General features: G+C 53.5%; 1 protein-coding gene across 1 annotated transcript in view; it reads left to right on the top strand.

Moving 5' to 3' along the window:
* The first annotated feature begins 977 nt into the window (after positions 1-977).
* Positions 978-11,352, top strand: part of Pde2a (phosphodiesterase 2A) — a 53,205-nt gene continuing 42,830 nt past the window's right edge. Inside the window, exons 1-4 of the mRNA XM_033763932.1 lie at positions 978-1,047; positions 2,698-2,750; positions 3,002-3,063; positions 4,988-5,051. Of these exons, the coding sequence (XP_033619823.1) occupies positions 978-1,047; positions 2,698-2,750; positions 3,002-3,063; positions 4,988-5,051 (249 nt within the window). The remainder of the gene's footprint in view (positions 1,048-2,697; positions 2,751-3,001; positions 3,064-4,987; positions 5,052-11,352) is intronic.

Raw genomic sequence — 11,352 nt, 5'->3', positions numbered from 1 at the left:
CTTCTCTGGGTGCTCCTTATTGTCCCAGCCTCCCCCTTTCTCCAGGACACCTGGGGAGCAGGAATGGAGGCAGGACCCTCCCCAGCTGCCCCGCCTGCATCATGCCCCTGGGCTCTCCTCTCTCCACTCTGCTCCTGACTCCTCCTGCTGTTTCACCCCTCTCTCTCAGCTCTGCCTGGCTCTGGGCTCTCTCCCAATTCCTGGACATCTCTATTTCTGGCTCTTTTGGGGTATAAGTCTGTCTTGAAAATAGTTAGACTTGGAAGGATCCTAAGAGGTCATCAAGCCCAACGCTTTTCTCAGGGTGAGAAAACTCATTCAGAGAGGGGAAAATCCCGGCTGTGACAGAGCTTAATTCTGTGCCTCTTCCACCCCTGGGTCATGGTGTCCAGGGTTTGAGAACTGACTGGGAGGACCAGCGTGGGGCTGAGCACATAGGCACTTCCCGAAGCATGTGGGGGTTCTTTCCCAAGGCCTTCCTGAGCTACTGTCCCTTCCAGTTCTTCTCCCAGAGCCCGCTCTTCTCTACTGTCCCCACGGCCTGGCTGGTCCCTACCTTGGTCAGGGGTTGAGAGCAGAGCCCAAGCCTCTGTGGCTGTAGAACATGCGTGTACACAGATGCACAGATACATGCAAGTATATCCTGAGTACACACCAGCCCTGGGTGAAATCCTAATCACACAGTTTGGAGGCTCCCATGGAACCTAGCATCCTCCCTTTCCTGTGAGTCTCCACATGCCTCCCCCAGGAAGCCCTTCAGGGCCGCCACCAGCCTTCTCCATCCCACTAGCTCCTTTGTGACAACTGAGCTCTGTAAGCCTCCAATCTTCCTTTGTAATCCTGAGGGCAGGTCTTTCTCCTTGTCAGTCCTTGAGCCCCCCCTTCAGTGTCTTTATGAGGGTTCAGCTTCCTGTGGCAGGGTGGGGAGAGCTTTGAGGTCCCCAGAGGACAGCAAGACAATAGCGAGGCGGTGACAGATGAAATGTTACATCTTCCCCAAAGCAGGCTCTGCCCACCCCATCTCCCTGCCTGGTGTCTTGGGCACAGGTAAGTGGGCCACTCAGCCTCCTTGTCTGACCTCTCTGACCATGGGGCAAAGGTCAGAGAACCAGAAGCCCTGACCCCCTCCCTCCATCAGTTCTCTAACTGTACACCGTGGCATTCAGGGCACCAGGGCACCAGCTGCAAACTGGCATTAGTGCAGATTCCCAGGGCACCCGGGGCTGGGTGAGAACTGGGCTTTGTGGCTGCAGTAGGGGGAGAGGGGTTGGAGAGTGGTCCACCCAGAGGCTGAGCTGGGTAGCAGAGGAGCTGTAAATGCCTAGCTGAGACCCCTTCTCCTATGGAGGGGAACCAGGAAGGGACAGGCAGGAGCCGTAGAGGCCCTGGGCAGTGCTGTGTGGTGGAACGGCCTATCCAGGAGTGGCCAGAGGCATGGGGGCAGCTGGAGAATCAAGTGCACCCAGCACTGCCTCCTCTTTGGGTCTGGGAGGAAGGGGCTGCTGGGCAGCACAATGCGTAGACATCAGGAAGAGAAGGCTCATGCTTTGTGGACAAAAGGGGTCAGGCGCTTGGCTCAGCCCTCGTCATTTCCTTGGCTGGACATTGCCGGGTTAGTGGGGTCATCGCACAGAGGGAAGCAATGGGCCAGAGCCAGTGCATGCCAGGCCCTACGGCAGTCAGGCACACGGGCGACCTAGGCACACCCTAGGGGGCAGTCAGCCCCCTGTGGAGGTTCAGCCACGCTGCCACGGCCATCCCAGGAGATCACCACGCCTAGATCATCAACCCACAAGTCACCCTGGGCAACATTCAGACCCAGCAACAGACACAGCTGAGCAGGGAGAGCTGGCAAGACACGGGGAGTGTGAAACAACCAGGCACCCTGCCACAGACACTCCACAAGCATCCACACACCAGGTGCAATACTGTCACCTCTCGGGTCACCCAAAGAGAGCCAGAGATTCCAGCAGGTGGGCAGGTGTTCGGTGCCTGGGTGAGAAGTAGGTGATATCAGGCGGGAAACTCAGAAGCCCCCTCCTCATGCCAGACTGTGCTCTCCCCCCAGCTTGCTGAGCGCCTGAGGCTGTTTATTTCCTAGCAGGGGTGGGTGTCTCATCTCCCTCCTGCTCTCTGTCCCTACCACATGCTTCCGAAGCTGCCAAATCAAATCAGCCCCTCCACTCGCGCCAGGCTGGCATGGCGGCCAGCAGCTGACGGGAACGAAGCCAGGCTCAGAATATCCCACCGCCTGTCCGATGCCTGGGCACGTTGGTGGGGGTGGGGAGGGGCAGGAGTCCATAGCCTGCCCTAGGGCAGTGCCTGTGAAAGAAGCTGCACTTTCTGGAGCTGCACAGGGTGGAGGGCTTCTGGAGAACAAGGGAGTGGATCTCTGAGTGTCTGCCAGGCCCCGAGGCAGTGTCTTCACTGCCTGCATTCGAGGAGCTGTGGAGGAGTTGCTGGTGGAAAGTGGGGGTGGTGGTGGTGTAGTTGGGGCGGGGGGGGGGGAAACCCTAAGGGCCAGGGTGAGGTGGGGCCTAGCATGTGAGATCACATTTACCTGGGGTTCGAAGCATCCCTGGGCTGGGAGCCCCCTTGGTTGTCCGTGAGCAAAGGCCCAGCCCATTGTGGAGGCTCAGTGGCTATGCCAGGTGGACGTTATAGATCTGTTTTATAGAGAGGGAAACTGAGGCTTAGAGAGGCTGGTGGAGTTTCCTGGAGAGAAGCAGAAGTGGAGGGGGCTTCACAAGGTAAAGATTCCACCTTTCCCTTCCTGAGGAGTGCTAGGCAGAAAGAAATGACATGGCTCTGTAGAACACTACAGAACCAGGGGAAGAGCACAGAGCGAGACGGCAGCTGGGGAGAGAGCAGGGTACAACCAGGCAAGGCTCCCTGCGGGAGGAGCCTACTGTGGGCTTGCCGGGGGCTGCCAGGAGGGCACCCTGGGGAGAAGGGGAGAAGGCCTGGCAGGCCTCAGCCCCTGGTCTTCTTGTCTCTGCAGCCAGCCAGGACCCCCTTGCACAGAAGCCAGAGCCCCTGGGGAATAGAGACGACCGACTGGAGGTGAGAGCTCATTGGAGGGAGGAGTGGGTGGGCTTGGGGGGTGGGGGCGCGGGCTGGAGGTCAGTCTGAGGGCTGCCTTCACCCCTGGGAGGACTGGGAGGCTGGAGCCGAATCCCAGCCCCGCCCCCTCCAGCCTAGGGTTACCCCACACCAAGACCATCTCCCCTGATTGCACAGCTTTGGGTTCCCTGTCCCTGAGGAGGCCTCCTGCTGCCAACTCACCTGGGAGTCATTTCAGACTCCTTTTTCATCCTCCCCACCCCCACTGACAACTCCCTGTCCATTCCCTGCTCTGAGAACTTCCTGAGTTCTTGTCCTGTCTCTAGTCCTGCTGCTGCCTGAGTCCTGCACCCCTCAGCTCCCCCAACATCCCCTGGCTGCTTGCTCTTGGTTGCTCACATCCTCCACAAGGCTGCCAGAAGCCTCTTTCTAACACACAGACCTGAACTTGTCATTCTCCTGCTCAAAATTTCTCCATGTTCCCATCCCCGGGCCCCTTCTAATATCCCAGCTTGGACATAGTGCCCCTTCAACCACACCTGGCTCTCCAAATCTTTGCCCATCAGCCTCTACCCCTCCCCAGCCGCCTAAATTCTCCTGGGCTCTGCTCTAGCCTCCCTCCTCTGGGATGTCCTCCCGCCCTCCATCACCTCCAGACCCAGCTGGCTCACACTCCCTCCTCTGAGCTCTCCCGCCTGGCAGTTGGATGCTGGGGCATCCTGCTGTCTGACACCCACTGTCTGTGGCATAAGCACCCTGTTTCTCCACCATGTGACTGCATGTCTGTCTAGCTAGCTCATCTTCTCTGTGCTGTACTCCCCTTAACCATGGGGACTTGCCCTTTTCACACCCACATCCTCATTGCCCTGGATGGATGCCTGCTGTAGGCCTGGCCAGTGCATTTCTGTTGATAGAAGGGGTACAAGCCCCAGCCCTTTGCCATGCCTTTGGGGTGCCTTGGAGAAATCTGTGTTCAATGAGGAAGCAAAATGGTGTGCACTTGCATGCATGAGCGTGAGCGTGTAGCGTGTATGTGAAGATTCATGGGCCCAGCCGGCAGAGAGGGGAAAGCTGGCTGAGCCAGGCTACTTAGCCACAATCCCTTGTCTGGTTCTCACCTTACATTTAGCGAAGCTGTGGTTTAGACAGGGGTGCTGTGAGTGAATCAGGACAGAGTGGAGTCCAGATGCCTCCCTTGTTCCTGTTCCCTTCCTTTGTGTAAGGTGGGAAGGAGGCAGGTCCCTCCCAGTGGGATCAGGCCCTGTTGCTGGGAGCTGGCCAAGGGGGAGGGAAGGGAGGGCCTGGAGAGTCATTATTAATTTCTTTATTGCCAATGGCTTTCCCCAGGGGGCGGGAGCTCCCCCAAGAGCCAGGACAGATGGTGTTCCTGGGAGCCTGCTGTGTCTTGGCAGCTTAGGCCACCTGCCAGAAAAGACTGGATATGTCACCCACCCAGGAAGCCACGAGGGGAGGGGGATTTGGGAACGCCAAGGCCCTCCTGGGTGGCAGGGACTGGGCCCAGAGGGAAAGAAGCCGGCTCCAGGGTTCTTGTGTATGCCTCTGTGTACAGACCCTTGTCCTTGGCCACTGGTCCTGCTCTCTCCAAGTTCAAGCTCTGTTCCTTTGCCACTCCACCAACCTCATCCTCTCCGCAAGGGCTTCCTGGATCAGCCCCTTTGTGCCTATCCCTGTGTCCTCTCTCAGCTTTTCTCAGGCCATGAGCTCCTCGAATCTCAGCTCTGTCCTTTCCCAAACTCCATGCCCATTCCAAAGCTGGTTGGTTGTCTGTCCTGGTGGAGTCTGCCCTGTTTCTGGGTCTGTCAGCACCTTCGCCCTGAATTCCCTGCCCATGCACAGCCCTGCTAGGGAAGAGAAGGGCCACCCTCGAGGACTCTCCAATCCCTTTCCCTCTTTCTCCAATGAGGACTCTGGTCACCTGGAGGCTGGGGAGACAAAGTGCCTCACAGAGTGGACGAACCATAGGTCAGGTAAGCATGGGTTCAAGTCCCAGCTTTCCCATTTCCCAGGAGTGTGACCTTGGTCCAACCCCTTAGCTAGACTACATATCAGTCTCATCATCTGCAAGCGGGATAAGATCCTCCATTGTTACAGGGCAGAATCTCCACTGTTGGACATTAGCACACAAAGATGTTGAAAGAAGTTACAAAGAAGAGTGAATGCCTGGCCCATGGCAGGTCCTTGGAGAGCTGCTCCCTTCTTGTACCCCTCCAGGACTCAATCCTTGGAGCCAGGACTGGGATGTACCACCATGAGATGGCATGCTAGCAGGGTTGGCCGAGGCTAGTGAAAGTTCTATGGGCATGGCCTGTTCCCCTGACATTGCTAGGTGGCAGCCAGGGGAGCAGCACTGCCCAAACCATCCCTACCCAATGGCATGGGCTCAACATACTCTCTTGGGGTGGCTCCCTGGCCTCTGGCCAGCTGGGTGGTGGTGGTGGGTGCTCTTTGGGTAAAGCTTGGGTTCCTCCCCCAGGATTCCAGGCTTCTGCATCATTGCTCTCCAGAGGTTGGGGCTCAGATGGACCAAATTGGTGAGCTGAGCACACTAATCAATGCCCTCCCTCTCTGTGCCCTCTCTCAAGGTCCAGATGGATCTTGGGAATCTCAACTGGGATGGGGTGGGGGAGAGGCTGACAGGCAGACTTGGTGGGACAAGGGAAAAGGTCCCACCAAACTCTCAAGGTATAGCACAGCACTGGCTCCTCTATTGCTGCCCCGAAGATAAGTAAAGACCATGCCACTTGACATGACATTGCTCCCCTTGCTTACGGGGTCCCCTCCCTTCCACTCCTTGAACCCCAATACCCTTGAACTCCTTCAGCCTCATGGCCATAAGCTCCCCTGCATATACTAGTTCTCCCTGCCCTTGTTCATGCTGACCTCTCTGGAACAACTTTCCCTTCTTCCTTTACCTCCTCTTTTTTCAAAGCCCACATTGAATATCATATCCTCTGTGAAGTCCTCTCAGATGGCTCCCTCACCTCAGACTGAGTCAATCTCTTTCTCTACCTGAGCTCACAGTTGGTAACTTGTTGCCTTATGTGCGTTGTCCATCCTTTCTCATGTGATTGTAAAGAATGGAGTCGCCTGCGCCTCTCATGGGCCCCTTCTATGCTTAACATAGGCCTGGTGTGCAGTAGTGCTCAATAAAGACTTTTTTTTTTGAGGCAGGGTGTAGTTGTGTAGTTCAGGCTGACCTTGAACTTACAATGTGACCCAGGCTGGCTTTGAACTCAGAGCAATCCTCCTGCCTCAGTCTCCCAAGTGCTGAGACTACAGGTGTGTGTCACCATGCCTGGCTAATGAAGACTTCTTGAATGAATGAGAATGGCTGTGAGTAGGATCTAGTTGGTGGATTAGACCAATCTTGGGGATTCTGGAGGAGGTGGCCTTGGAACTGTTGCAGATGAAGAGGGTCAAGGTCTTGGACCGGTGAGTTCAGAGACCTGCTGGGCAGTCAGAGAGGTCCATGTGGGCAGATTCTGACAGGACAAGCTAAAGGTAGCAAGGACCAGCACAGGACTGGGAATAAGCAGATAGAAGAGCCTGGAACAAAGACTTGGCCCCAGAGGGTACTGCAGACTGGCTCAGTGATGAGAACCTAGCTCTGAAAACCTCTGCTGTAGTTGAGTTGGGGGCTGAGGAAGGCTTAGGCTCTGGGTTAGGGTGAAGTTGAGGCCACTGATGGTGAGTGAGGGACCTAGGTGTGGGATAGCACTCATCAGGGGCACACCAGGGAGTCGTTGGCTTCTCAGCCTGACCAGACTTATGGTAGAAGGCATCACATGTCCAGGGGAAACAGGTTCCCAGGGAGGGAGCACTGGGGTGAGGCTGGAAGGGCCACTGCAAGTGGCATTCTGCAGTCCTGGGTTTCAAATTCTGGAGCAAATGCTTCTCATCACCAGCCCTGCCTGTTCTTCCCGGATTCTGCACATCAGCAGGTGGCCTCTACGATGCCCCATGGCCCCAAGGAGCTGCTCCCAACAAATTGGCTATAGCATTGTGGCATCTACAGGGGCCCTGAGGCCCTGCTATCTGTCTGTGCCCACCTGTCGGGCTGCACAGGCCTGAGGTGTACAGGGACTTGGGGCCTGGGGTGGTGGTTTACCTACCATTCCAGCCTGTCTGTCTGTCTTCCCACCTATCTGTCCATGTCCCTGAATGACTAGAACCAGACAGGAATGGCATCACAGAAGCCATCAGAGAAGCCTCGTCCGAAGAGGAGGCATCCAGCCCCAGAACCTACACTCAGAGAAGGCACAAACTGAGAAGGGTCCAGGCTGTGGGTAGGCCGAGGCCCAGAGAGAACCAAGGATCTCAGAGAGAGGCAGAGACTGCTTCAGAGGAGCACGGCGGGTCTGAGGCCAGATGTTGAGGGCTTGGGAGGAGGCTGCTTGGGCCAGCCCCTCCCCCGTCATCCTGCCTGGCCCTCAGCTGTAAACACAGAGAGAACAAGTTCCGTTTCCCGGGAAATATTTATCTCAGGCGGTGTGGGGAGCGTGTGCGCCAGCCTCCTGTGTCCTTCCTGCAGGCTGGCTGGGGGGCAATCTGTGAGGCCACAGGCAGGGCCAGGAGGAGGGATGTGTCCTGAGGCCCCGGCTAGAATGCTGCTGGCTGGGAGACTGAAACCTGTTTTCTCCAAATCCCTCAAACTGACCTGTCCTCTTGGGCTCCTATCTTCAGCCCTGTCAGCCCCATCTCCTCCGGTTCCAATCTCTAAGACTTTTGCTCCTCTTTGGAACACTTTTCTCCCTCTTCCTCAGTGTTTCCTGGCTCTCAGCCTTCCCTCTGGGGTGGCTTTCTCTGGGACATTTTCCCTAACTCTCTTCTCCTTGCCCCTCAAGCTTCCAGAAGCTTCCACCCAAGGTCCTGCTGGTCTTGTCCAATGTCATTCAGACATTGTAGACAGCATCTTGCAGGCTCCCCCTCTGGGGAGCATAGGCCAGAGCACACCACACAAGGCCCAGATTTCGCCTTCTCTGCCCATCCCAGTGAGGCCAGCACAAGCCCAGGCACTTGGAGATGTGGGTGGATTGAGTGGGGAATGATGGAAAGTCCATGAGCCCAGCCAGCATTAGTGGGGAGACAGAGGAGCCCAGGGTTTCTGCTGGCCAGCTCTGGGGCTTTGGGCTCTGTATCCCAGACTGGGCCAGGCCTGATTGAGCCCTGACGACAGGAAATCCTTGAAGGAACTAGCAAGGGCTGAGGACTCTGAGCACAACAGGAAACAGCCGTGACAGGGGGCAGCAGCTCTATGACTATGCCCAATGGGGAGGGGACGGGGTTTCTGGGACCCAGGGTGATGTCAAGGGTGACATGAGACACTGATTGTGAGACAGGGGGTGTTTTATTAGGTGTGTGACACTGAGCTTGTGCCATGTGATACCAAGTATATGACTGTGATCATGGGGTACTTTGTAGAAAGGAGGTGAGTCGTTGAATATGTGACCAGGATGTGTGGCACTTTGTGGTCCACATGTGTGAGACTGTGGGTGTGCCACCACGTGTGTGACACAGCGTGATGATGGGTGCTTGGAAGGTGTGACATCATGTGCATCAGATACACAAGCATGAGCAAATGACAGTTTGCAATAATGAGGGGGGTCCCGAGATTATGGCTCACTTGTCTTATACTGAGTTGTGAGACCAAGAACGTGCCCTAAGGAGGGACTGAATGTGCAAACAAGAGTGAGATATGCAGTGACATCAAGCGTGCGGAAACAAGGGTGTGGTGCACATGACCCTGAGCCTGACTTTGCATGTGTGAGCCTGTGTAATGTGACAGAGAGGAGTGAGCACACAACTCTGTGTGTGGCACAGTCATGGGAAGGCACCAATAGGTTCAGGCAGGGAAGTAACTCTGAGGGACAGTTTGGAAAACTGCTCTGGCTGCTGAGTGTTAGGGGGAGAGCGAGGGGCACAGAGGGGCACACTAGTAGGCAGACTAGTTGGAGGCTCCTGAGAAGTGGACAAACTTTGGAGATGTTGGGAGATAGAACTTGCGGTTGACTGAGAGGGTAAGCAGGAAGGGAAAACTGAGGGTGACTCCCAGAGTTTTGGTTTGTCAAAGCAGGTGATGGATGATGGAGATGTTTCCGAGATGAGCAAGACTGGGGGAAGGTCAAGGCCAACCGGGTGGGAGAGACAGAGACTGACAGGCCTGTACTGGGGGTGTTAAGCCAAACATGCTGGTGAAGCTGTCCGGGCCAGGCATATATTTGGGAGTCAACAGGTGTGGATAATCTGTTAAGCTGTGGATGTGAGGGCCAGGACAGAGCCCCTCACCCTGCACATGCTAGAGACTGAGGGGCGGCGGGCAAGGACAGAGGAGAGGCCAGGGAGGAAGAGGAAGGAGGAGGAGGAGGGGGAGGCTGAGCAGGGAGAGAGACTCAAGGGGGAGGGCAGGGCAGGGTATGGACACCGCTGAGGTGGAAGACCAGAGACTACGGACGGGTATGCCAGGCTGATAGGAACCTTTTCAGTGACAGGTGGGGCCAGGAGCCCTACTGGCCAGGCTGGACAGTGTGTGAGAATTGGAGACATGAGCACAGACAGCCCTTTGAGGACCGTGGGCTTTGAGCAATGCAGAGAAGGGGTGGGGTTGCTGAAAAAGGGTGCGGTCAGGGCAGATCAAAATATTTTATTGTGGAATATTTTGAACAAACACAATACCAGAGAGAAATAATATAATAAACTGCCATGCACCATCACACAAATTCAACAGTTGTCAAGACTTAGCTAGGTTTACTTCATTTATTTCCTCCTCTTTTTTTTTTTCTCTTTGCTTAAGTTTAAACATTTTTTAACAGTGGAAAAATACACATAACATAAAATTGACTATCCTAACAACCTTGCCTGAGTGTATGGTTCAGTTGTATTAAATTGGGTTCCCCATTGTTTTACAATCAATCTCCAGATCGCTTTCATCTTCTACACCAGAGTCTCTGCCTATTAAACAACTCCTACCCTAGCCCCTGGCAACAACCCCTCCTCTCTCCCTCTCCCTCTCTGTCTCTGTCTCTCTCTGTCTCCCTTTCTCTCCCCTGCCCATGACTCTAGGTACCTTATATAGTTAGAATCATGCATATGTGTCTTTTGTTGACTAGCTAGTGTACTCACTTAGCATAACGTCTTCAAGATTCATCTGCGTTGTACCATGCGCAGGGTTTTCTTTCTTTTAATGCCAAATAATATTCTATTGTACACATTATGATTAAAATACACAGTGAATGTTTAAATTTTAAAATTATTACAGTAAAAAAATAAATAAAGTTATTATAGTAAAAGACACGTTGCCATTAATCCCACTCAAAAGAGTTTCCTTCGCTTTGAGCATACACTCCCTATTGTTCTTGCCACTTTCTGAAGCAAGTCTGGAAGTCCTCTTTTGTGAATTTCTTTGTGAGGAGTGATTAAAAAAAAATACAGTGAATGGTGTTGCCAAGTGCCATCCAACGGAAAGCTGTTGACATACAACATGAAAACCCTTGAGGTACGTCCTCATCCACCTTGCTCACCAGACCTGGCACCATGAGCCTTCTGGATCTTCCCCAAAGTCAAAATGACCATGAAAAGTAAGTGTTTTGAATTGAATCAGTGGGATTCTGAGGGCACCACAGCAGCACAGCTAAAGACGTGAAAGAGGACTTCTAGGATTGCTTCGGAAAAGAATGATGAGATAAGTATGTTTGAAGCAAGAGAGAATAGTTTGAGGGAGATCAGTGGCCATACTTTATGTCTTTTACTGTAATAAAATGTTAAAAATTTAAACATTCACTGTGCTCTCTTATGTCCACCTCTTGCTGCTCCATTTGTCAGTGGACACTCATTTGTTTTTTAAAATATAGCTGTTGTCAGTAATGCTACGAATGTGAGTATACAAAGATCTCTTTAAGACCCTGCTTTCAATCCTTTTGAGTATATACTTATAAATAGAATTGTTGGATCATATGAGAATTCCGGTTTGTTTTTTCTTGAGAAACAACCATTCTGTTTTTTATAGTATTTGCCCAGTTTTACATTCCTGTCAGCAATGTATGACAGTTTCAGTTTCTCTACGTCTTTGCCAATACCCATTATTTTCTGGGTTTCTTTGATAGTAGCCATCCCAATAGGTGTGAGATGCTGTTTCACTGTAGTTTTGATTTGCATTTCCCTAAAGATTCCTGATGTTGAGCATATTTTCATGTGCCTGTTGGCCATTTTTATATCTTCTTTGGTGAAATATCTATTCAAGTCATGCGTTCATATTTTAATTGAACTATTTGC

The sequence above is a fragment of the Fukomys damarensis genome, unplaced genomic scaffold (assembly GCF_012274545.1).
Source record: "Fukomys damarensis isolate Sample0158 unplaced genomic scaffold, DMR_v1.0_HiC HiC_scaffold_16, whole genome shotgun sequence".
Lineage (NCBI taxonomy): Eukaryota > Metazoa > Chordata > Mammalia > Rodentia > Bathyergidae > Fukomys > Fukomys damarensis.
This window is presented reverse-complemented; position numbering and strand designations above follow the sequence as displayed.